Raw genomic sequence first — 26,979 nt, 5'->3', positions numbered from 1 at the left:
CAGCCCAGCCCCTCTCCTGGCTGTTCTGCAGCAGTGCTGGCTTGGGAATTGCTCTGGATTGAAGTCAGGGAAAGGGACTGGAAAATTGGGGTCCTGGGGAGGTGCAATTCCAAGGAAACTGAAGGGAAGGAAATGCCTCCTCCTTCCCTCCTCTGGGATGTTGGAAAAGAGCTGCTCTAAGGGGGAACTTCCAGATGGATTTAGCTCAGGGAATCTCCCTGCAGATGATCGTGCTCCTGTGATCTGTTCTTAAAGTTTTCACACCATTTCCCAGAGATACTGCACCTTCAAGTTGCAGGAAGGGAGCTGTTCTTGCACATGCAGTAAAGGGGACACCAATAAATTACCTGGGACTTTCTTCATTTTACACCCAAAATAAAGCTGTTCTTTAAAGTTGCTTCCTGGATGGGGTTTGCAGATTGTGAGAATATGAGCAGAGAGAAAAGGGTTATGGACCAGCAAAAAGTCACATCTAATTATGGAAACCCTCACTGCAGTCCTTGCAGCTTCCTCCTTAACCAGGTTTGTTTAGAATTTGAGCTAATTAACCACCAATTCAGCAAAGCACTTAAGCATGCAAGTAGTCCTATTAACATCAGCAGGATGAGCCGGATATTTCAAGTTAAGTGTGCATTTAAGGGCTTTGGCCTTCGAGCTGGCTTCAGGCTCCTTCCCACATGCCTGGGGATCCTGGGGAATTCTTCATCAATTGCTCAGGGGCTCTGCACACAGCACGACCCCAGCATCCCATATTACTCATGGAGGAGTAGGGAAAAAAGACAAAAAAGAGACTCAGTAATGTGCTGAGTCCCACTTGGTGGCTGAGTCAGGAGTTCACACCAGGTTTGGTTCACTGCTCACAATGCACTGTTTTCTCAGACCTTCATTAGTGAGAGAGAATGGCAGTTCCAGCAGATTCTCCATATAAATGTGACATTTTTGGGATTAGGGGCTAACAAAGGATGATGGGGTGGGAAGGCAGTCAGACAGCCTATGGAAAATGGCAGCTCTCTGCAGAATTGTCCCCTTCAGCCATCCCAGGTCAGCAGATGCAGCAACATTCCATGTCTGGAAAGGTTTTGACATTCTGTTCTCTACCTTGGATCTTCTGGTTCCTCATTCCAGTCCCTCCAACACTTCTGAAGAGCTCAGAGCAGCCAGCAGGGAATGGCCTGGGAATTGTGAAACCCCACCACAACAGGACCACGAGCCACATCCATCACCCTGCTCCACACAGGATTCCTAATGATGCTGTTTGCTAATACATTTATTGAGTTCCAAACCTAAATGCTCTTATTATTCCAGGCTTAATGCCAGTGCCATGGCTGGGATCAATAGGAAATCTTTCCTCAGCTTTAATGGATGCAGGACCATGCACCCTCTCTGTAGTGATGCTTTGGAAAATTATAGGTGTGCTGAGGTGAGAAACAACAGATGAGAGTCTGCCTACAGCAGCAGGAAATCCATCATTGACAACCTTGAGAAGGTAAACAGTGGGAGAGTGCTGGGAAATCCAGGGATTTGGGCTGCTGAAAGGGAAAAGACAGCAAGCTTCCAACCAAGTGGGCTATATTAAAAGCATTTGCTGTGAGAAGGAAGGAGCAGAGTAGATGTGAAATGTGACAAATTGAAAAATATCCCATTAAGCATGGAACCTTGAAAAGGATTTTCCAGCAAAGGGATGAAGTAAGTGTTTCAGAAAATGAACTGATATGAATTCTGAGCCTTGTCTCCAACTGGCTAAATGTAACATCATTTATTGCCACTTTATATTTGCATTTGAGCTCTATGGTTTTCCCTGAAGAAATGAGTAATAATATTTAACATAACTGGCATTGTGAAAACTTTAAATTATTCATTTGGAAAAGGACATGCAGCCCTGCTGTAATTCCCACTCCACTGCCTCAGCGCATGTAATATATTGTGGTTCAGGTGCTGCAAAGCACAAACCATAAAAATTTAAAATACTACTTCCTGGGATTATTAATAATGAAGAGTCTCTCAGTCAGAGTAGCCGTCAGATTGACAGAAGAGATAAACAAAATGTGCTGCTGCTACCAAGGAGAAAGGTTCCCTCCAAGTTCAAAGCTGGACTTTGTAGTCCCACAAAATGGTTGTAACACCCCCACCCATTTCTAGGAGGATTAGTCAGGCTGACTTTAAAATGAAAATGAGGCTCAGCTTCCTTCCTTTCCACATCTTTCTCCATTCCTTGCAGAAACAGGAGGGGAAATAAATATCAACTTCTCACTGGCACCAATGTCGTGGTTTCCTTTGCCTTTGTCACCCAACAAAGCATCAGCAGCTCAGCACCTCAGGGTGCAGCAGGGCCAGGTGACAGCAAAAGGTGCCCCCAGCCTAAAGCTGGCACTGAACCTGCTGGGACTGGGGCAGGTTCTCCCCTCGTGTGGCCAGAATCCAGCACCTGCACACACAATCCTCACCCAGCTCCAAAGAGCAAACGAGATGTGCACATTGCCAACAGCAGCTGAAGTTCAAATACTTAGCACTAAAAGAACAGAGGAAAAGAGATGGGAAAATCATGTTTCAGGGCTTAAAACAATCTCTGGCCTTGCAGGCTTAGGATGAAACATTGATAGGCATGAGCAGCTCCCTGCAGCATCTCCTGTACCTCCTCTGGACTGTTGCCCTGGCTACTGCAAGAAACTGGATAAAATGGACAAATCTCAGATTACCTGGCAATCCCCATGCTGCAAATTCCCAGATTTTTAGAGAATTAGGTATTTAAAGCTTCCTGAAATGGTTATGGCTATGTCCCATCCTACAGGAATGGCAGCTATGCTTCCAAATCTACAGCTCAGCAGGCAGACTTCCCAAAGGCTGATATTAAAATTGGCATTTGGGATGGAGGTATTGGCATCCTAGTCATTATTTGAATATATAAAATGCCTGAAATATCAAGCAGCAAACAAAGTAAAAATGGAGAAATTTTAAGAAAAAGATGCCTTGGATCAAATCCACAGTCCCTGGAGAAAGCCAGGGTCAGCACTCTGCTATTTTTTTACCCTGTATCAGCTCATCTAATGGGTGTTGTGCTGGAAATGAGTTTCACAGAGGGTAGTAGGAAAAAAGTGCTCTCCTGACTCAGTGCCAGGAGGATATTCCAGGCATAAGGAACATCGCAAAAGGACAAAGACAGCAAATGTAATCAGCCCTGGCATCACCAGTGAAAGGCAGCACAGAATGCAAAGGCTGCACTGGGAGCTGAAAGCAGCTGAGAAGGGCAAGGCACAGCCCCAAGAACAAAAGTGGCTTGGAATTTATTCAGCCACATCTCCCTACAAATCTCTGCGTGCCCATAACCAGCAGGAACCCACAGGAGGTGGGGTGAGAAAAACTGATTTCAGTAGGTTCATCCAGGAGAGGGTTTAGCAAAGCAGACAAAAGAATCAACCACAAATTGGCCAGGCTGAATTAGCAGAGCTCCACTGATTTCCCTTCAGCTGCCCTGATTTACAGCAGCCAAGATTCCTGCCCAGTTCTCCTTTCCAGACCAGTAAGGAACTGGTATGTGGGGTTCCTTTGACAGTCTTGCTGAAATCATTTCCACCCTCAGCAGTGGGTTTTCATGGTGGAAAAAAGAACAGGCTCAGCCAAGCCTCCCTAGCCCAAGAGCCATTCCCTGAGTCCATTCCTGCTGTTTCTGCAGGGTGCAGCTCCAGGAATTGCAGTGCAGACATAGCTGGGCTTAAGAGAGGTAATGGAGCTCACAAACCCAGGCAGCTTTAAAGCCCCTAATTCAGGCACTGATGGCAGAGCAGTTAAGGAGGGGGATTTCTGCCGAGGCTACACAAATCCTGGGATGTTCAGAGTGAAGCTCTGCAGCAGCAGCACATTCTGTGGGTGATGGGAGGCTGCTGGAAGCCGCTCCTGGTCCATGTGAGCATCCTTGTGGATGGGGTTGGTGTGTGAGAGAAAGGCCAGCACAGAGTGACATCCAAACAGGAGCAGGAACTGCCAAGGACACGAGCAGGGCTGCCCAAAATGTGCAAACAACATCAAGGAGGTTCCCCAAATGCTGCTCTGCCCAAATGGGATGCTGCAAGAATTTATTACAGCCTAATGAGCAAGGGTGGTGCTCAGGTCTAATACACATCCAGAGGACAAAGGAATTTTCACAGTGCAGGAGGGGGACAAGGAAAGGCTCAGAATTTGTGGGGATGAGGCAGAGTATCCCAACTGGAGAGAAAAAAGGATGGTGAAAGGCAAGACAGCCTGTTCCTTTTCGTTTGTCATTCCCTTCCTTTGTTTTATCCTTATTTTTCCCTTTGCATCCTCCTCCTCCCTCTTCCTTCCTTTCCTCCCCCTGCCTCATCACTATCCCAGCCCCATCCCAGCAGCTGCCCCCGGCTCCTGCAGAGCTCCCGCAGCTTCCCAGGAATGCTCAGGCGGGAATGCTGAGCTGCCTGCAGCCCCAGCACGAGCAGCAGCTCCCCAAAAGCAGCCCCACGCTGCCCTGGCAGCTCGTGCCCTCAGGCTGCACAGAGGGCAGGCTGACACCGCTACCCAGAGCTCCGAGCTGTCCCCGAGGTACAGGAGCACTCATCCAGCTACTCTGAATTATTCCTGCTCAGCTGGCCAGGACCAAACGTTATTTTCTGTTAAACCAGCAGGGACAGGCTGTGAACACCAGGGACCCTCCTGATCTCCAGGCAGGCTGTGTAAATGAATGGCCTCAGCCACTCAGAGAGGGATGTGGCCAGGGGCAGGAGCACAGGGTGGGAAAAGCATTTGAAGAGAGCTGTTACATCTATTTTTTTTGTTTTCCCAGGCTTGTGGCAGGAATTTGCCACTAGAGAAATTAATTCTCGAACCTCCTGATGCATTCAAAATAAAGAACAATGGACCACATGATAAGCCTTCTGCAGCCTCCACCACAAAAGAGGTGCCGCATGTTTTTTACAGCCTGACAAGAGCTTTCATGCACTTTTGTGTTATGTAAAATTAGGATTTTACTGCCAGAGCAGAGGTATTTCCTGATGGATTACACTGACACGAGCCAAGAGACCAAAGGGTCCCCAGTTGTTGGTTTCATTTCACATTTCAGTGAACAGAATGGTCCCTGAAAAGCTGCACATCTTTCAGCATTATCACTGCCAGGATACAATCACAGCTCAAGCTGTTTGTCTATGCCTTGGAAAACAAGGTAACAGCTCCTCTTTTTCCCTTTGGTCCTAAAAGATAAAAGACTTCTGTTGTTTTTTTGTTTTTGTTCTTTTTTTTGAATCAGATGAAATGAAATTCAGAGACATAAAAAGCCAGGTCAAGGGCTTGTCATTGTTGATGGGGCTGTTATTGCTGTTACATGGATGGATCTCACCACAAAGGCCATGCAAAAATGATTTAGGAGCACCTGACTTCACTTTCTGCTCCAGCAAGGGAACAGGGGACAAGGGAAATGCTTGAAGATTGTCAATAAATATAAATACACAGCAGGCTGAGCACCTTAGGGGGACAATTCCTGTCCTGGGTCTGTTTGTCTCCCTGCAGCCACGCAAGTGCTGACAGAAGGATGAGAATGCTGATGCTGCAGGAGGAGCAGCACGAGGAGGGGACATCCTCCTTTGGGGGGAGAAGGAAGAAGACATTCCAGTGGCTTGCAATTTAAAAAAAGAAGGGTTGCCAAATTGAAGCCTCCTGAAATCCTGCCTGCATTTTTCCAGCAGCAGCAAGGTGGAAGTCAGAGGGAGCTGGTAAGCTCTCAGTGCTTTGGAGAACAAGCCTGTTAGGAAAGCACCCCCAAAAGGACAGACAGGAAATCTAAGCACACCTTTAAGAGTTTTCCTTTCTCACCCCCATATGATTTTTTCAAGGAACTATCTCAAAAGAGCTGGACTTCAGGCTTTACATCACATCACTAAAAGCCTCATTTTTATAGTCTATGTCCATATTCTTTCTGTGACAGAGGAACCAGACATAAAAAACACTTGGCAAGAGATGATGGAAGCTCTGGTGAGACACCCACATAGGTTAATGCTGAGAGTCACTTTGAGTGACTCTTAAAGTGATTCAGCTACAAAACGTCCTTAAAATAAAGAAAAAAATCAGGAATTCAAGGCTCTTAAAGCACAGTTTTCAGTCTGTAGATTCCACAGGCTTTGTGGGGTGCTTTTAGCAAACAACAGATTTGATGTTCTTCAACTTGCATGCACCTATCTAAGACTCAACTGAAACAAAAAGCCTATAAAGGAACAGAACTTGCAAATACACACCAGGTGAAGGTGTCATTGTAAGAACAGCAGCTGAGCTGTCCAGCACAAGCCTTGTACACTCCAGGATCACTGTCCAAAGCTGTTACTGCTCCTCCTCTAGACAGAGCCCTGAGCTGCACCCAAACCTCCCTGCCCTGGTTTTAATGTCCCCTGGATTGCCCTGACCCCAGGGTTAGATGCAGGTCAAAAGCTCAGTTTCCTAAATGAAAATCCCTTCTGACAGCGAAGAGAAGCCCAGAAAGGGGAATACTTAGTAGGGTTGGATTTTTTTTTTTTTCTTTTTTTTTTTTTTTTTTTAGTTTTCAGTTAGAGGGGCTGCCAGGACAATGCACGCTGTCTGTGGAGTGCCGAGGATGCGATGCAGGAGCTGGCCGGCAGCATTGCCTCCCTGTGGATCGCAGGAAAGCCCCGAGGCTGGAGAGCCCCGCGGAGCTGTCCCTCAAAGGCAGTACCGGAGCTGTCCCTCAAAGGCAGTACCGGAGCTGTCCCTCACAGGTGACACAGGAGCTGTCCCTCACAGCCGACACTGGAGCTGTCCCTCACAGGCGGTACCGGAGCTGTCCCTCACAGGTGACACAGGAGCTGTCCCTCACAGGCGGCACCGGAGCTGTCCCTCACAGGCGGTACCGGAGCTGTCCCTCACAGGTGACACAGGAGCTGTCCCTCACAGCCGACACTGGAGCTGTCCCTCACAGGCGGTACCGGAGCTGTCCCTCACAGGTGACACAGGAGCTGTCCCTCACAGCCGGTACTGGAGCTGTCCCTCACAGGTGACACAGGAGCTGTCCCTCACAGCCGACACGGGAGCTGTCCCTCACAGGCTGCACCGGAGCTGTCCCTCACAGGTGACACCGGAGCTGTCCCTCACAGGTGACACCGGAGCCGTCCCTCACAGGCTGCACCGGAGCTGTCCCTCACAGGTGACACCGGAGCTGTCCCTCACAGCCGACACTGGAGCTGTCCCTCACAGGTGAAACAGGACCTGTTCCCTCACAGCCGACACCGTGGCTCGTCGGGCGCTGCTGGCTCCTGCAGCATCCCCTGCACCAGGCACAGGAAGCCTCATGATCTCATTCTCCCGGGCTAAAAATCAACTGCTCTGGGAGAAAAGTCAATTTTAGGTGTTTTCTCAACCCAGTCTCCTGACAGCAAGGCAAGTCCAAACAAGAATATACCCTGAAAGACTTGAAATCCATGTCCACTCCTCCTCAAGGGGACAGCCTGCCTGAATTCAGCAGCAGCTTTGCTTTCTCAAGAACAAAGCTACAATTTGCCCCTCTCACTTAACCTCTGCCCAAGCTTTTCACCTGAGGCTCAGCTCCTTATTAGCAGCTCTTTAAACAGCCCCTCTGCCCCGGGGTGAACTCACCCCACCAGAACCCTTTCTACAGAGAGCAAAGGAAACAGGTCGTGAATTATTTTGCTTTTATCATAAATAACCTCTCCTCCTGGTGAAGGGATTTCCAGCCCGTTAACTGCGGGCCTGCTGCACGGAGGAGATGAACCACAGCCTGCAGAAATCAATAGCTCTGACTCTAATGAGTTCTGAATCACGCTCAGCACGCCCGGAGATACATCCCACACTTCCAGCAAAGAAAAATATGGATGTTGGTAGATGCATTGGCAGTAATATATGCTAATGAAGGTAATGTAACCTAACAACACGTGAATTATTGATGTGGGCATGTTTAAACAGGAAAAATCAGCAAGGAATCACACCACGCCGATCCAAGCCAGTGTTTGCTCACCAACAGGCAAATGGAACACTCGTTACCACTCGATCAGCTTGGAAAGATCTTTGTTGGGTAATCCATGTCTCACCTGCTCCACAAGTCATTTAAATTCCACATTGCCATGTGACACTGGGTGATCTCACGAGCTCTTTGTATTGGCATCAAGGGAGCGACTTTTACACACCTACGGTTCCCCTAAACTTTTCAGACATTTATGACAAATATGCCCGAATTATTTTGCTTAATCTTATTGATCAGAGTCACAGATAAGGGTGATTTAGCCTCTGTTTCACAACAATTTATAGAAGTCTAACTGTTGTGAATGCAGCCAAGTTGCTCCTGATTGCCATGAGAATGGAACCAGTTCCTTTGTCTGGCACAGCTCTGGCTCCCAGGATGTCAAGGCAGTTGACTCAGCCATATCCTAAAATAAACACGGTTTGTCTACCTAGACAGGTTCATCACATTCATCACCATGTTCTCCTAATGTATTTAGGGAAAATTCATTTTGTACCACGGTAAAAGCAGGATATATGTTCAATAACCATCAGTGTTAATTTTGCTGTTATTCCATTATCCTGCGAGATCTAATCATTCTGTCTGTACTTTGGGGTGGGCTGGCTCCACCTCTGTGGTATCTGGGAACTACATTGCAGACAGGCTTTGTTTTGGTGAGGGCTGTTGGGGAATACGGATTTTTACAGTCTCATCATGTCCTCACCAGGTTACACTGATATGCATCATCCCCACAGGGATGTAGACAAAAGATTTCCTAGTTCACGCTGCAGCCAAAAAATCCCAACACAACCCGCAGCCAATCGCACATTCCTGGGAGTTTAGTGCTGCATTCAGGTGTGAGAGACTTGAGAGGGCAGGGGAGAACAATGTCCCCTGCCCGGGGCCAAACGAGTCCCTGGGCTGTCCCCCAGGAGCTCAGCCACTGTCCCCAGAGAAATCAGCATCCTCAGTGCCCAAATCAGCTTTGCAAAGCCACAGAGAAGACAACGGAGCTTAACTGAGATAATTAAAACAGCTGCTTATTTCGGCAGAGTTATCACATTACCGCCTCTCAAAGCAGGCCATTAATCTTACTGATAATAACATATTGCACACTGCTCCTCAGTTTCCCCAGCTCTTGTAAGAGAAACACACCAAGCTTTTTTTTCAGTTGTATTTAGGAATATTTGGGGTTGTTTTTTGAGGAGAGAGGGCACTGGGAGACTGCTGCGTGCTTATTTGCCATGTTAAAACAGATAAACACACAGTGAAAGATAACCCGTTTATTTATTGAATAAATGTGCCACAATTCCCATCACCAGAGCCCAGGGACAACCAAGGGGCACGTCCGTGTGCGCAGCCATGCAGGAGCACATTCTGATTTTCTTTTACCTTTTCCGGAGCCGGGAACTGCAGGTGATTTACTTCCAAAGGCGTGATCAAAGGAACTGTCTGAAAACCATCTTCGTTGGATGGTTGTTTGTTGTTCTTGTCGTTCAAATTACTCCCCAGCTTCACCATCCTTGCAGCCGGCTTTCCAGACCTGAAACCGGGGGAGACGAGCAATGTCACCGGGGCAGGGGGAAGGGGACAATTCTGCCTTGCCCTGCTCGCTTTGGGTTCAGGTGTCGGTGCCTGGCTTTCAGGGAATGTCACTTCACTACACCAAAGCGTTTGCCTTACAGACACCCCACAAACACCCTCTAAACCCCCCAAAAAGCCTTCAAATCCCACAAACAGCCTCTAAACCCCACAAACAGCCTTTAAATCCCAGAAACAGCCTCTAAACCCCACAAACAGCTTTTAAACCCCTCGCTGTCAGCCCAAACACGGCGGATCCCAAAGCGCCGGGAGAGCCACCGGCACTGGTGGGAATGCCACCAACACGACTGGGAATGTCACCAGCACCACCGGGAATGACACCAGCACCACCGGGAATGACAGCAGCACCACCGGGAGAGCCACGAGCACTACCGGGAGTATCACCAGTGCTGGCAGGAGAGCCACCAGCATCACCGGGAATGTCACCAGCATCACCGGGAATGTCACCAGTACCACCGGGAGTATCACCAGTGCTGGCAGGAGAGCCACCAGCATCACCGGGAATGTCACCAGCATCACCGGGAATGTCACCAGCATCACCGGGAGCGCCACCACCGCGGACACGCAGCGGGACACGGGGACACGGCGCGTCTCCCACCGACCCCAGGAGGGTTTTGTTACCCCTCTCCCATTTTTGCAGCCCCCTCGAGGGCTCAGAACCCCCTCCGCTGCACATCCCGGAGCGCTCGGGGGTCCCCCATCCCGGCTCCCCGGGAGCCGGCGGTCAGGGCGGGGGTTCTGCGGGCGCGGCTGCGTTACTTACTGCCAAGCAGGCGGCGAGAGGCGGCGGCGGGGCCGGAGTGGAGCCCGCGGTGTCCGCGGGGGGAGCGGTGCTGAAGGGACAGCGCTGCGCTCGCTGCGGCTCCGCCGGTGACTGAGGCGGGCGGGGCGGCGGCTCCTTCCCCCCCCCCCCCCCCCCCCCACGGCCCCCCCCGCCCTCAGCGCCGCCGCGGCCCCGCGCGCCCCCTGGCGGCCGCGCCGCCGCGCGCCGCGGGCACGGCGCCCCCTGCAGGCCGCGCGCGGCTGAGGGAGCGGCCGTGTCGCCATGGCCGGGGAGGGGACACCGCCACCCGCGGCACTTGCACGGCACCGCCCGGGCACGGGCAGCGCCGCGGAGGGGATCTGGGCGGATTCACGGCGACAGGAGGCTGCTGTCAGCGCCTGGCCCTCGGTGGTGTTGAGCGCTGTGTCCCTCACAGTGGGGCTGTGTCCCCCCATTGTGTGTGGGTGTCACACAATGACACGGGATTGTGGAATGGTTTGGCTTGGAAGGGACCTTAAAGATCACCTGGTTCCCCCTCTGCCATGGCAGGACATCTTCCACTGTGCCAGGTGCTCTGAGCCCTATCCAGCCTGGCCTTGGGCACTGCCAGGATCCAGGGGCAGCCCCAGCTGCTCTGGGCACCCTGTGCCAGGCCTGCCCACCCTCACAGGGAACAATTCCTTCCCAATATCCGAACCTAAATTTCCCCTTTCAGTGTGAAGCCATTCCCCCTTGTCCTGTCACTCCAGTTCCTGAGGCAGAATCCCTCTCCTTCTTCCTTGCAGCCCCTTCAGACACTGGAAGGTGCTGTGGGGTCTCCACACAACCAGGCTGAACATCCTTAATTTTCTTACTTTGTCCCCTTAGGGAAGGTTTCCCAATCCCTTTTTCAGCCTCCTGGCCCTCAGGCACTCTCCCCAGTGCCCACTCAACACCTGACAGGAGCTTGGAGCCAGCTGGGGGTCAGCCACTTCTCCCAGCCAACAAGGACAAGAGGAAACAGCCTCAGTTGAACCAAGGCAGGTTTAGATGGGATGTTAGGAAGAATTTCTTCACTGAAAGGGTGGCCAAGGAGGGGCTGCTCAGGGCAGGGTGGAATCATCACCCCTGGAGGTGTTAAAAAACTATTTGATGTGGCATTTACAGTTTAACAGTGGACCTGGCAGTGGTGGATTGATTGACTCAATGATCTTGGAGGTCTTTTCCAGCTTTGGGGGTTGTGTGATTCTCAAATGCTGGGATGGCAGGACAGCACCACAACCACCACCTCCTGCAGTGGGAGGCTGAGCACTCCTCTTGGAGACACAGGATACTTTGGGATGACTTCAGCCTGATTTGTTTATAAATTTAGAATTTGCCTCCAGAGCTCACAACTTGGCATTTTTCACGAGACCTAAATATACTCCTTGAAGGCGTGAACTGTTTCCATAATAAAGCCTTTTGGAATTGACTTGTGAAAACTCATTTAAAGCTGTATTTTGGCAGAGTGAGGGGAAGTGCTGGCTGCAGTGGTAGAGCTTGTTCACAGTATAGAGGGAAGAGCTGAGAGGAAGGAGAGAAGGGCAGCTAAAACTACCTGCTACTAACATCACCTTACACGGCCCATTAAAGATCCTGTTTCCAACAGTTTCACCAGTTTTTCATGCTTGGGTTGGAATTTTCTCTATCACATTTCTGGATCAGGCCAAACTTCTACAGCAAATTTCACCCAAGAGTTTTTTTTCTGGGTTTAAAAATAAAGTTATGCCACAGATACAACTTAACCTTGAACAACTTTTCTTGGAGTGTCACAAGTTTTTGGCAGGTAGTTTTTTGATGTTCTCAGAATATCTGGGGAAAAAAAATCAATCACATCAGAAGGTTTGGGGAGTTCACATTCAGGAAATTCAGGAACGATTTCTTAAGCAGGGATCCCCTTAGATCTGATCCATCAGAGGTGTGTTCAGCTCAAGACTGAACAAGATTTCCACTGAAGTTACAACTCCAGGCTGCTGCAGAGCAGACCAGGGAGAGATGCCGACAAAGAAAGCTGGCAGGCTGCATCCCACAGATAGGGAAAGAGTAGGATTTAGGCTGTATAGGTCTGAGGAAGCACATGAAAAAACATTCACTAAGGATTACTGATGAAATTACTACAATATAATGGTTAAATATTGCAGTAAAACCAGCAGTCAGCCATCCATGCCCACCTGGATAGGATCTGTGCAGAGTTGCAGTAAGTTATACACCTGCAAAGTCCTTTTCTCTGTCCCTGTGCTGTTGTGGCCCAGGATGATCATCAGGAGCTTCAAAATGTGAAGGCTGTAAGAAACCCAAGAGCACACACATTTCAAATGATGCTAGAAGCCTGGTCCCACCTGTTCCAGTGTTTAGTCACCCGTACAGTAAAGTAGATTTTCTCATATTTAAATGAAATTTCCTGTGTTTCAGTCTGGGCCCTTTGTCCCTTTTGCTGTCACTGGGCACAGCTGAGAAGAGGCTTCTCCAGCCTGAGCAATCCCAGCTCCATCAGCCTCTCCCAGAGGGGCAGATGCTCCAACCAAGGCAGTGCAATTACAGCAACTCTCCCCAAATTCCAGTATTATATGATCTGAAGTGATTTCACCATCCACAGAGATTAACAGATGTATACTTACCTCCCATTGAACACATGGATTTGAGCTGGTCTAGCTCCTCTGTCAGCAAAATGGCTCTTTTTAATGGAGGCAATAGGAAATATTATTAAATAATGCAAAGGAAACATTGCATTGCAACTCCATGAAAATGGAGTTTTCCACCTTTATCTGGTAATTACCAACTTGAGGGCTCTGTTGAAATGCAAAGTGATGTCTTTCATAGCTTTCAAATGCATCCTGTGATCTAAAAGCCAAATAATTTTCATCCACGTCAACACTGGCAATAAATATCCTGCTTAGCCAAAAAATTACAGTAATGACACCTAAGCTGGTGCTCTGACTTCAGAGAGGTCTTAAGCAACACTTCACAAACACAGTCATGTGAAATCTCCAGAGTCACCTGTGCAAACCCATGGAAACTGGGGTTGCATCATGAAAAAATAAGATTGCAAATAAGGTTACCTGCTTGTTCCACACCTCTACTCAGTTGAACTCACAGAATTTAATGTATTAACTTTTTTTGGTTATGCCTGAATACTCTTCATGGTAACAAACCTAAGAGACAATGAGAGGAATCCCCTTCCTTCTTGTGCATTGCTCCCACTGTAAAACACCTTTCCTGTAGCTGCAAATCTCCTGGTAACTAAAACCAGAGCTCAGCTCTGCTGGAGATATTCCATGTGACCCAGAGAACCCAGCTCAGCATGGCCAGCACTCCAGCACTGGCACCAGGATCCACGTTTCCCCCAAAAGCCTTCTACTTCTGAGTGCCAGCAGCAAGAACCTGTGAAAAATGAGCAGATGCTGCTTGTAGCTTTTGACTTTTCAGGCTGGAAGCACATTTTAAGCAACCTTTTTCACGGGCACCATCTGAAAATATTGGCAGTGGTGGAGGGAGATGAGCAGAGAGATCTCCAAAGCCTCCCTTGGAATTACATCCAGTAAATTCCATTTCCTCCACAAGACTGAACCAGCACTGGGACTACTTCAGGTCAGTGTGACCCATTTCAGTTTGAAAATACTTTTTTGCAAAATCTCTCTCTCAGAAACAAACAAACAAACAAAGACACTACCAGGAGTAAATTTACTTAGCAGGATGCTTCATGGCAGAAATAGATGTCTGAAGTTGCCAGCAAGATGCTAAAAGTGAACATTCTGTAGGGACAACATTAAAGCAAGCCCAAGTGAGTATGAGAAATCAGAGTAACACACAGATTTTCTTACAGAGCCAATTCAGAGCCTGACATTTCCGCCCACACAGCACAGCTCAGTGACAGGCAATAAGACACGGCAGCAATATGAGCAACAGGAGACTCCAGAGGAATAAACAATATATTTCTTCTGTCAACAAAAATATATGCCTCTCTTTATTCCTTTCATAAGTCTCCCACAATTATTAATGCTCTGGCTTTGTGGGTTTGTGTGGCAGGGGGGCTGCAGGGGTGGCTTCTGTGAGAAGCTGCTGGAAGCTTCCCCCATGTCCCACAGAGCGGGTCCAAGGGTAACACCTCTGGAAAACAGATTTAAGAATGGGGGCAGAATGGCACAGCTGCAGGCAGGAGAGAGGAGTGAGAATGTGTGAGAGGAACAGCTCTGCAGACCCAGGATGAGGGGAAGGAGATGCTCCAGGTGCCAGAGCTGAGATTCCCCTGAAGCCCAAGGTGAAGCCCAAGTGAGGCTGAGCCCAGGAACAAAGGAGGGTAACACAGCTTGGGTATAAACATTTCATTTCATTGCAGCTTGTAAACAAAACATCAGTCACAGCACAGTTTGGCCTCTCCCCACTTCAAGCCTGAACACATAAATTAACTTCTCTTCAATGTTAATGAATATTATTCTACTCACTTGCTCCTTGATCTATGAAACACTTATTGTCTCACTTCATAAAATACATTTCCTGCACACCAAGCATTTTTCTCAATAACGTTCCTGCTCATTAGTATAAGGAACAATATTTTATCTGGTTTCATATATTGAAAATCTGGGACCAGCCTTTCAATGAAAGCACTGGAAAATATGTGAACGGGAAGTAGAGGTTACTAAGAAGAGAAACTACAAAACTTAAAGGCACTGAGTGAAGACAAATTTTCAGAAAGTCACAACAGTCATGACAGGGCATTCCTAGGAGTAACATCATCCACCTCAGACTGTTCTACCAAAAGATTGTGTTTGTTTCTCAAACTTTCACTTGAGTTCATGTCAAAATTAGTCCAATAGAGCAGTGAAAACCAGTACAGTATTCTTCTCCTTGGGAGATCACAGACAGCTTAGCATCATACTCAACATTTTTTACCCTTTCTGTAGGTGAAGGAATTTAAATACAAGGACGTGTAAAAAGGGACCACATCTCTTCTGAGCTGGGTTTAACCACTCGTAGTCACTGCTGTGAGGAGTTCATCTGTTCCACAGAGTTCCACCAGCACCACTGACTTCCTGTCACACACAGTAGGAACCAGAAAACAATCCTACATAACAGGGGAAAAAACTAAAAGCCATGATAGTTTATTATTAATTTCAAAATCCAGGAGATTACAAAGATTCTGGAGGAGAGGGAACATTCGTCACTGCCATCCTGAGCCTTCCTGCACAGCTCTTTCAATCTGCCTGTGTTCCTCCTCAAGCAGGACTGCCAGGAGTGCAATAAATCTCACACATTCCCAGCATGGGGGGATCCTGCCATGACCCCTGGGAGATGACACACATCAGATTTGTTCACAGCCCAGCAACATCCACAGCTCAGCTGAGCGCCTCGGGTGAGACACAAATGTGGAGTCCAAATTTAGAGAGAAAAGAAGAGATCCTCTCTTAATCTGCTCTACATATTCAGCACAAGAGACAGATAAAATAGGTGCCACAGTCACTGGGAGGTCAAAGCACTCAGCATCTTCCAGGAGGTGATCACCTCCCTGGATCAAGGCATATTCCTTTTTCCCTTAGGGGCCTTCATAACTTTCCCCCAATAAAATGAAACTGCAGCTATCCACATTAATTTTCTCTAGGCTGAAGCTTTCAAATGTGAATTTTTCTGCCTCAGATCAGAGGGTCCTGATGCCATCACTAACGAGTGAGAAACTTCCAGTGAATATTTATTAAAAATCCACTGTGGCTTAATATACTTCAATAAAACTTGCTCTTTTCCTCCTAAAGAAAAATTCCTCCTAAACCATAGGTTCTCCTGCTGCTTCAGTTTGCTGGAAAGCCCATGAAGTTAAACCCACCCATGGCTGCTTTGGTTATTATGCAAATTCCAGCCATCAGAGTTATATAAGTGCTTATGCAATGAAAAGAGACATAATAACAAACCTGCCCATGTCACTGAGAGTTATTTACAAGAGCAATAAATCAAAAGTTCTGTTTTGCTTTATATTTAAGGGCCTACTGCACAGGCAAAATGTCATATATGCCCAAAATTTGCTTTCAGTCACTTCCACCTCCCAAAGAAAAACTACAATTCAGCTGCCTGCTGAAGGCTATTCCTTAGTCAGAGTCCATGCAAAATTGTATTAGAAGCTTTGAAGTTAAAACATGAACATTGACTACCAGGGAGGGCCCTAAAGACAAAGACATTTACTGACTGTAAATGTTCAGTGAAGACAAAGGTCACCTTCTACTTTCCCAAAATCAAACCATGTTGGAAACTCCACATCCTGCTCTCAGGTTTTGCTTCTGAGCTGAAATCCTTTAATGGAAGGAATCAGCAGTGAAATGTTATTAACCTTGGTGATTGATTACGTTGTAATTGCCAAGTTATGATAACCTCAGAGGCCATGGGGTCTCAGCAGAGCCTCAGCTGGTGGGACACAGGAATCTGATTCATCCCAGCTCCAGAGCAGATGGGGCATGAGCAGAGGAGCTGCTGGGCAAGCCAAGCCTCCAGCCTGCAGGAAATGAGGTTTTATCTCAACTGGTGGCTTTGGGCCAAATCAAGCAGGAAACAAACCCTTTTGAAAATGGCCACAAACTGGAAATTCCCAGAAGGGTCACTTCACAAACATCAAAACACCATTCCCAAGTTCCCAAGGCTACAGCTGATCGGTGACATCATCCCTAACAGCAGCACACAGCAGCTGAGGGAGCTCCCAAAGCTCCCTGGCTCCTGTGCAGAGGGTGCTGAGGACACTCTGGGCAGGCTGCCCAGAGCCACAGCTCCATGGCAGGGAGTGCAGAAGCTCCAGCAGTCCGGCCTCAGCCCAGCTCTCAGTGCTCCCAGCCATGGAAATCACTGTGGAGTTCAGGCTCCCAGCTCTTCCCTGCTTTCAGCTCCACAGCCTTTGGAAGTGGTAGCCCAAGGCCACCAGCTGGAGTTTTGAGCCCCCAGACCCTGGACAGAGAACTCCAAGGCAGAGTTGCCTGGGTTGAGCTGCTCCAGGAACCAGGAAAGAACTCCTCAAATGGGATAAGTTCAACCAAAACATGTCAGGATGTGCTATTTCCAGCTAAAGTTGGACCAGTTCATCTCCAAAGGCTTAACTCTCCACTGCTTACCTTCATCCAAAGTCTTTTGTATTTATGACACACAGGGAAAAGAGCTTATCCAGACCAGCTTTTGGATCATGAGATAAGTGTCTGACACCATTATTTACAGATATCAGAAATTCACAGCAATGCCTTTGGCTGCTCTGTGTGTCCTGGCTGTTCCGTGCCACCTCTTACCACAAGGAGCCTCCTCAGATCTCCTGGCAACTGTTCACAGAGTTGAGATGAAGAAATGCCAAACTTTGGGAATAAGCTGGAGTTTGTGTTCTGTGTAGAAAGGTAAATTATGCACTGAGAGCAGGGCAAAGCAAAGACAAAGTGTGACCTCTGTATTTGCACATCTGCTTCAGTTCACACTCCAAGGGAGATTTGTTATTAAAAACTTCAGGTAACTGATCTGCATTTTGAAGAATGTGAAGGAGAAGCAGTGCTGCCCAGGATTCACAGCAGGACAGTGTGACATTGCTCTTGGTTCTGCAGTGAAGATTAAAGTCTTCAAAGAATCAGTTCTTTTCTAAATCTCTGCTCTGTGATCCAGTGCCCTGAAGGTCCCTTACTTACTTCCCACCCCTTTTAACAAAGAGGGTTTCAATGAAGTTTTTCATCTTTATCCAACCCTTTTTCTCCTTGTTGAGCACATTACTTACTTGGAGATATTTTAATGCAACACTGCAATTACATTTCTTCTGCATTTTACACTTAAATGATCACATGAATTAAAAAAGAATGCACAGAGGTCTGAGTGGATGGGGATGGTGGTCTGGTTTGCAGAGCTTGAGCTGGGCTCTTCTCCAGGCCCTTTTTTCAGCAGTTTAACTGCTCTGATGACCTTTGTTCCCAACTGTACCTTTGAAGTCTGGTCACTGCAGCAGAAACCCAGACTTCCTTACCCAAAAAGTCAAAAATTGAACCTGAATCAGCAGGTTTTCCCCACTGCAACAGCTGTTCTGGCCCAAAGTGATTTGAAAAATGTAAGAGCCTTTTAAAGTACTGCCAAATGAAAGTTCTGGATTAGTAGATCCCAACCAATTAATTATCTCATCATCACCACACAGAACCTTTAGACTGAAGGAGGTACACAGGGATGATTTAAGGCCATACTTATCTTCTATAATTTCTTTTAAAACAGCCCCACAGACAGAGGTCTGTATTTATCCAAAGAATCTTAATGTGTTGGCTAAACTTCAGGCAGAGATTTAGGTTAATGCACCTCATCTATCCCGTTAAAGTAGCAATTATGCATCTGGAAGAAAAGTGTTTCCAGGGCCCCTGAAGTCCGTGCCAGTAAAGCACCAACTGCAGCTGCAATTTACAAGAAAAGAAAAGTTAGAGCAACAACTCTACAATTTACAAACCAGGATTATAAACAAAACATTCCCAACGCAAACATTTCATTGATAGAATTGTGGGGACAGGGAGATCATCTCATTTAGTAAAAAAAACCTCAACACCCGCCCCCCCCAAATCCCATGTGTGACTCTAAACATGTGTTTGAAAATACCAAAGAACTATGACATTTTTGTTCTGCCAGAAAAATGATCACATCTTGATTGAATACTTTGCCTTCTCATTTCCTTTTCCAAGCTGAAATGTCAACTATTTTAAGTAAAATCCGACTATTACCCAACCACAAACCAGAAGAGAGCCTTGCTGCCACAGCTGTCCCTGAAAAGGTGCATTCCAGTGCCACACTTGCAGTTTTACCATGAAGAAAACAGAGATGAAACCTTTCCAAGTGCTTTGCTGCCTAATGACACCATCACCAGCATGTTATTAAAGCTCAACACTCTGACACTGCAGTCATTATGTCTGCAAACACCAAGACATTATGGCAGGAGAAAACAATCCTTTTATTGAAAGCAAGGAGGTCTCGCTGTGACAGGTGAATGTTTTACTCCCGAGATGAACCCCATATACAGAACTATTTTTATGCAGTTTTCATGTTCCATTTACACAATTTGCTGGCTTAAAAGGCTTTAACAGTCAATCAAGGGTTCAAGTATTAAGCTGCAGAACAGAAGAAAATTATATTGTGTTATTGAAGTCAGGTAGATAAACAACACCTCCTGATTGTGATGGTACCATTATGTGCCTCAGGATGAACAGAGAGAGAAAACAACCACCTGGTTTCATATTCCAAATACTTGCTGAGATTCATGTATAAATGGATGAAAGAACAGAGAGGGTTATTGTGTAATATTTTAATATCATAAAGACAAATTTATGCAAACCAGGAAAAAAGGAAAGTGGGCTTTATGTCTTGTGTGGAGTTCTGCCTTCCTGAATTTGTGTTTATTGTTCTGACAAGCTACAAAAATAAAAGATATAAATACAGAGACAACAGTAAATGTGTATCTCTTCTTTTGCAAGAAAACTGTCACAATATTATGCTCATTAAAAAGCTTTCTAAAACTAATAGCTCAGTGAAACACTAGACTTAATGGCTTGAGATAAATATCTTGCAACAGAGCTGTTTAAGCCACTGTAAAAACAAACCCCTTAAACAGCAGAAGCACAAACACCAAGCAAACAACAGAGAACCTGTGTTCCCTGAAGTCACTTTGCAGACTTGCACTGACTCCAGGAAGAACTAGATCAAAAGAAAAGCTTTCACTTTGTTTATATTTCCTTTGGGGATGAATCTTCCTTCACTTCCTTGCTACACCCAGCCAAAGATGGACTCATCCTAGAGGAAAAAAGTGATAAAAGTGAGTTGGTACATTCCCATTAATAGTAAAAAAAAGTCTCTATAGAAGTGGGGCAAATGAAGACTGTTCACATTCTGCAGATTGAACTTTAGACCACCAGGGAAGGATTGAGCTCAAGAAGAAGGCAAAAAACCTCCCTCTGCCTTGGCAAAGCACAGAGCCCTCCCTGGGAGGATGGAGCTGCTCTGGCCCCAAATCTGAAATCTTGAAAATATTGGAGCTCAGTGTCAGTAATACTTTAGAATATAACTGGCACTTATAATAACACATTAAACAAGATCAGTGCATATTGTTAATATTAATAATTTAATATTTTAGGGGTTTTTTGGCCTTTAATAGACTGCCTACATACCCTGTCCAGGTATGCCCCATTCTGTGACCTCTGCATCCTGTCAGAGCCTGCAGGAGAAGGAAAATCATCATTTGCAGTCACATGGAATCTAATCTTAATTGCAACATTCCAAGGAGTAAACAGGTAGCATTAAAATTTAAGTAGACTTTTGTTCTCTCAAAAAACCTATTTATAGAGGTAATAAAATGCAGCATTAATTTTCTAGATTTATTAATCTAGGGAAAATAAAAAAGAAGATAAAAATGAACCCAGTTTATTCAGACTTGTTGATCTCTATCTAAATAGCTTCTAGAATTATTCCATTTGCTTCCTGATTAATGAAAAATTCAGATCAATAGGAGACTTATCTCCTAGATTTGATGTTGAGCAAAATTTGCTAATTAGAAAGAAGGTATTAGAATTGATGGTTTTCACTGAAATAGGACTTAATAGGAGATTCTCAGTTAAAGCTCCTGAGAAAGGGGGTAAAATTACAATTAAGGATAGAGTAAGAGGGGAGGAGGAGGGATTGGCTGGTGAGGTTTTCCAAGGCACTGGAAATTACATATAAAGAAAATGCTCTCTCTCTCATTTCTACAAGAAATGAGTGGCTGAAAAGGGGGCAAGCCCTTCCATAAATCCAAGGTTAAACAGCACATGGTGATCCATAACAAACAGAAAAGCAGCCATTAGAGTAAGATGACAAATCCACACAGGAAATCATATATAAGCAGAATTTGGGGGTTTCTTTTCTTAAAATAACTTGAAATCTAATAACCTATTAAAGATTTCCCCTCATTTTTCCTCGATACTTGTTCTTCTTTTTCTTGAAGTCAAACAGACAAATCCAGGAAGATTTTTTTTTTAATTCACTGTCTTACACATCCATGGATGTGTCTTACACACAGATATATGTCCAACATATACATTAATAGCTTTGCACACACACTTCTGCAGTGATCTCAGCTGCGGCAGAAAGCACATGGAACAGTTTCCATGGGAGGAGAAGTTTACTAGGTTGGAACTTCTTAGCACAGAAATATGACAGAGGCCAATGGAACCTTGAATATGAATAGCACATGATGAATAATTAATATCATGTCATAATTCCAGAATTAATCAGGAATTGGGTTTAAAGCCAACAGAAGAAGTGTTTTTGCACACAATGCAGAATATTTGCACAATAATTGCAGAAGTTGTTAAAGCATATTTCAGTGGAATTTCTCCTCCTATTCAATGGCATCCACTGGGGTAGAGATTTCTCTTCTGAACCAGAATTGCACTTCTTTTGTTCTCATGAAGAAGATTTTTGAGGGTGTATTTTTTTGCCATGTGTGTGGAAATCTAATCCAACATTTTACCAAATAAGACACAGCCTGGAATGGTCCTACATTTTGGGATACACCCCAACATGCCCCCATGTGGAAAACTTCCATCAGCACCAATGCAAAGGAAGAAAAACTGCTGTGGTTGAAAGTGGCATTTTAAACTTGCCTGGTAGCTCTTCATGGATTAGTATATTCTTTTTCCTAATAATTCATCCAACTGTGAAGCCAGAAATTCCAATTCCATTTGAAAGCATACACTGTATTATCTTAAATTGTGCAGCAGCTACAATGCCTCTAATTGAAATTGGCTGAATGCAGAGCACCAGTTTTAATTCCCAAGTCATTTTCCAGTAATGAAAGAGCTGCATTCAGGGCACAGAGTGAGAACATGTTCCATGGTTTTGTTAAATTGTGTTACAGCAACCTTTAGGGAGCATCTAATTTATTTATTGTATGTATGAAATCAACCACTATTTTCCTACGTGAAAAAATGAATTATTATTCATACAACTACTGCCTTGGACCCATCTGTGAATAAGTTTAATTACGTATTTCACATGTTCAGAAAAACTTGCAGATGTTTGACGTGCATGTCTTTAATATCAGGCTGCAGCAAACACTTCCACCATCCTTCCTCCAAAAACACACACACAAGACCCTCCATGAAACAAAGGAATTTTTCCAAAAAAGCTGGAAGTGCCTAAAGCGTGGAATGAATTCCATTTGTGAGTTGTAAAACCTACTACCCAAAAAACCCAGCTGAATGGACCTTAAACCTTGGGATCTTCACTTGTATTAATAATTTGTTTTCTCCAGTAAAATAAAACATTAGCAGTTCATTTCCTACCCTCTCCATCAAACTGCCTGCAGGTCAGCAGTCGACTTCTGAACCTTTCATTTTCCTCAAGCATTTTGGAAATCACTTTCCAGACTTTGTGCCAGACTTTGGACTGAAAGATAAAATGTGAAGCATATAAAAAGTTTGCATTAAAACATCTATAGGGCAGAACTTTGAACTCCCCACAATGACTATGAAGTCCAGCTGGGTTTTTCTGTTGAGGACTGGGAAAGAAGGGAAGAAAGAATGTGGGATACATGGAAGAATCACCTCTATTTAGAAACATAAATTCCTCCATGATTTTTCACATGAAATCTCCACCTCCTTTCTTGCCTAGAACTCTTGTGTTTATCCAGGACTTGAGAAAGCTCATGAAAATGTGTGTAGAACCATTAAACTCTCTTCAAAGTCATCCAAAATGGGGGACAAAAAAAGATTGTGTAGTTTTCCAGGAGCAAAAAGTTTCCCATGTGGTCCCTCAGCAGCAGCATAAGTGAGGCCCAAACTCAGATTCCAGAATAGCAACACTCTTGCCTATCTCATATATCAAATCCATATTAATTTGTTTTATAGATGTTGAAAACCTTTATTTTAGAGGCATAAAGCTCTGGCCATAGTGGGCAGGTTTCAGTCTTGTGCATTGAAAATACTAAATTGGAATTGTGGACAAGAGCATTCAGGCAGAGGTGGCCTAACAAATAGAAATGGCTGTTGACACGCTGATGTTTGGACTTTTGCTGTACCTCATCTGAGAAACTTGTTTAAATTAAAGATAATTCCTTTCTCGAGGACATTTATAGCCAAAACATTCTATATATTCCTCATTGTTATTGAAGACTATTCAATGCACCAGGAGAGCCATATTCCAGGATGTTATTAGCTGTTCCTCTGCAGTTGGTAACATTTTGCTGTTTTTAAATCAAGTATCTACGACATGGCTCTGTTCTAGTCCAGCTGATTACTTGTACTTCACACATTACAGAATCTCATAATGAGTTACTGCTTAACAAATGTTCCTCTTAAAATTTTAGGCATTTGTCGAACTACTGAACAGGAACAGAAACACATTTGTGAAGCAGAAAGTAATTCTGCATTGCTCCAAGGATGGTGTTAATAGCTCAGGTTCCTGCCTTCACTTATTTGTAACCTGTGGGATTTCGTTGTTTAAAACATGAGAGGAAGAGGAGCTGCAGATCTTTTTCCTGCTGGGTTTCACCCCAAGGTGTGCTGCACCCTGGCCCCAATCCAGCAAAGCATTTCAGTACAGGCTTTTTAAGTCAACAGCATACTCTCATTTTTCAAGGTAAGCACACACTTAAGTGCTTTATTGAATAAGAGCCAGAATTTTAAAGCCTCCAGAGAGGGAAGATAATACCATTTTTTCTTTTCTGTAAGTAAGGCTTTCAGTAACAGGCTACCAATTCCATCTTTTAATCTCCCTCCTGCTCTCACACACAGAGAACAAGCAGCTTTCTCAAATGCCAAGGCAGCTAATTGAGCTGCCACACTTTATACCTTTTTCTTCTTTCGTTTAATGACTTTATCAACGTTTCTTGAAGGGATGGGAAAGTCAAAGGTGTCAGCCTTAGCCTCTCGAGGGTCACCTAGAAAGAGTTTAGAAAGCATTTTTTGAGTACTTAGAATATGTTCCTAAGGAAGATGTTGATCACTGGCACAGGTTGTTCGGAGAAGCTGTGGCTGCCCCATCCCTGGAAGTGCCAGGACAGGTTGGATGGAGCTCTGAACAGCCTGGTCTGGTGCAAAATGTCCCTAGGAAGGGGGTGGGACTGGATGATCTTTAAGGTCCCTCCCAACTCAAACCACTCTATAATTCCAGAAGGATCCTTATTTCTGGTCACCTTACAGGGTATCAATCCTTACATCCTGCAGCTTGTTCCCTTCTTTTTTACTCTATTATAACCATGGGGCAAGTGAGTGTCTCTCAAACATCACAAAACAGATTTCAAAACTACACACCACCCACACATTAGACAACAGGCTTCTGGGAGCTTTTAATTCCCTCTCTTTCCCAGAACTGGACACAGCAATCGAGGTATGACCTCGCCAGTGCCCAGAAGAGGGGAAGAATCACCCTGCCGGGTTTTGCTGTTCCTGGCACAATTAAGCCAACGCCTGAGGCACCTCCGGCCCTCAGAGAACCCGGGCTCTCACGTACCGCTGCTGGGGCGGCTGCCGGCTCTCCCCTCGCCGCCGCTGCCCGCTCTCCTCCCGCTGCCGCCCGGCCCGGGACTGCGCCCGCTCCGCGGCTCCGGGGCGGCCCTCGGGGCCCCAGCCCGGCCCGGGGGGCTCTGCCCGGGGCTCTGCCGCCAGCCCCGGCCCAAGCGGATCACGGTGCCGCAGCGGTGCGAGCCGAAGCTGTTCACGTACACGAGCGGCATGGGCGGGCGGCCGCAGCGGCCGCGCTCCATCTGCGGAGGGACCGAGGGCATGAGGGAAACCGGGGCTGGGGGCTGTGAGGGTAGCCGGAGACTGAGGCTTAGTGAGGAGAGACGAGGGTTGGTGAGAGGAGCGGGGCCTGAGGGGAACCGGCGACTGCGGCTAAGTGAGGGGAACCGGGGGCTGAGAGGAGCCGCAGCTGAGGGGCGGCGAGGCGAGCGGGGGACTGAGGGGTCGCTGAGGGGAGCCGGGGCTGAGGGGCGGTGAGGGGAATTCAGGGGCCAATGAGGGGAACCGGGGACTGAGAGGAGCCAGGCTGGGGGTCTGTGAGGGGAACCGGAGATAGCTCAGTCAAAGGAGCCCAGGGTTGTGAAAACAACCAGGACTGAGAGGGCAGCGAGGGGTTGGTGAGAGGAGCCGGGGGCTGAGGGGAGCCGGGGGTCGGTGAGTGGAGCGGGGACTGAGGGGCTGCGTGTCCCCCTGTCCCTGGGCCAGGGCTAGAGTTTAGCACACATTACTGCTGCCCAAAGCCACATATTGATACATTTCATGCAAGTGATTGATCTGTTTGTACCAGTGATAAGGGGACTCCAGGCTGAAGGTTTGATGGCTTGTTTGTCTCTACAGCAGGGGAACCCTGGCATCCCTTTGGTGCGGGTGCTGCTGCAGAGCCTGCACTGATACAGGGATTTCCTCTCCAAACAGTGCACCCGCTCCAGCCACATGCTGAACAGTAATGAAACATCAAATACCTTATTGATATTCAGGCAGCAACAGATGTGTGACACTGACAGGATGCCTGGCGGGTCAGCCCAGCCCATGCAGATGCTCAGGGTCCCATTGCAGCCATGGGTTTTGTTGGCTATGGACGGTGACAACTGGCATTCTCAAACCACTGAAGAGCTCAAGTCATAGAATCGTGGAATGGTTTGGGTTGGAAGAAACTTTGAACACCGTCCAGTTCCATTCCCTGCCATGTGCAGGGACACCTTCCATTATCCCAGGTTGCTCTAAGCCCCATCCAACTTGGCCTTGAACACTTCCAGGGATGGGGCAGCCACAGCTTCTCTGGGTACCCTGTGCCAGGGCCTCCCCACCTTCACAGGGAAGAATTTACATCAAGTCCCACTGATGTTTTCTTTGTCACTAAAATACTGCTCCAGATTATTTCCCAGAGTTCAGTTTGCACAGGGTTGTAAATTAGAAATAATAAATTCTATGAAAACATCTATTTTTCCTAATTGTTTCAGCAGCACTGGCAGCATGAATGGTGTTGCCCTCGGGAATGGATGCAAAGAGACCACGAAGCAATCTGTGGCCATTGCCCAGGCTTTGAAGAGGCTGAGGGTCCCTGTGTGTGTTCAGAGAAGGGAACGGAGCTGGGTGAGCTGGGAAAGGGGCTCAGCCTGTAGAAAGGGAGGCTCGGGTGGAACTTCAGGCTCTGCACCACTCCCTGCCAGGAGGGGACAGCCAGGTGGGCTACCATGACAAGAGGGAACGGCCTCAGGCTGGGCCAGGGCAGGCTCAGGGTGGGCACAGCAGGAATTTCCCCATGGAAAGGGGGGTCAGGCACTGGAACTGCGCAGGGAGGTTTGGAGAGGTGGCTCTGGGCTGGGGACAAGGTGTGGATGCGGCACAGGCTGGGCTCGGTGACCCCGCAGCGCCTTCCCCCTCAGCGGTCCCCGCAGTGCGGGCGGGCCCCGGCAGGTGGCGGCCGCTCCCGCGGAACCGGCGCCGCCGCTCCGGCCGGCAGCGAGCGCGGCCTGCGGCATCCCCGCACTGCCGGCTCTCGTACGCGCTGCCCGCGAAAGGCATGTCGTGAATGCGGCTGCGAAAGAGGGGAAACAACTCGCAGAGGCACAGCCTGACAGAGTAATTCGTTGTTTCCTATTTATAAAAGGGCATCTCCTGCAGGCTGTGGACTGAAAAGGAGGTTGTAGGTGTGACACAACCACCGA

At 46.9% G+C, this 26,979-nt stretch overlaps 2 protein-coding genes across 2 annotated transcripts in view; both read right to left on the bottom strand.

The window, feature by feature from the left end:
• NSG2 (neuronal vesicle trafficking associated 2) overlaps window positions 1-10,481 on the bottom strand; it is a 31,360-nt gene extending 20,879 nt beyond the window's left edge. Inside the window, exons 1-2 of the mRNA XM_064388011.1 lie at window positions 10,329-10,481; window positions 9,356-9,506 (exon numbers count right to left, since the gene is read on the bottom strand). Coding sequence (XP_064244081.1) covers window positions 9,356-9,484 — 129 coding nt within the window. The 5' untranslated portion in view covers window positions 9,485-9,506; window positions 10,329-10,481. The remainder of the gene's footprint in view (window positions 1-9,355; window positions 9,507-10,328) is intronic.
• A 9,198-nt stretch (window positions 10,482-19,679) lies between these two features.
• C13H5orf47 (chromosome 13 C5orf47 homolog) lies at window positions 19,680-25,074 on the bottom strand. Its single transcript, XM_064388053.1, has 5 exons — window positions 24,801-25,074; window positions 24,140-24,228; window positions 22,634-22,736; window positions 20,480-20,526; window positions 19,680-20,105 (listed from the first exon to the last, which is right to left on the bottom strand). Exons 1-5 carry the CDS (start codon window positions 25,072-25,074, stop codon window positions 20,079-20,081), a joined length of 540 nt encoding a protein of 179 aa, XP_064244123.1. The 3' UTR covers window positions 19,680-20,078.
• Window positions 25,075-26,979: the final 1,905 nt, after the last annotated feature.

This window comes from Passer domesticus, chromosome 13 (assembly GCF_036417665.1).
Source record: "Passer domesticus isolate bPasDom1 chromosome 13, bPasDom1.hap1, whole genome shotgun sequence".
In the NCBI taxonomy this organism is placed as follows: domain Eukaryota; kingdom Metazoa; phylum Chordata; class Aves; order Passeriformes; family Passeridae; genus Passer; species Passer domesticus.
The sequence above is the reverse complement of the archived record's forward strand: the minus strand, read 5'-3'. Positions and strand labels throughout refer to the sequence as shown.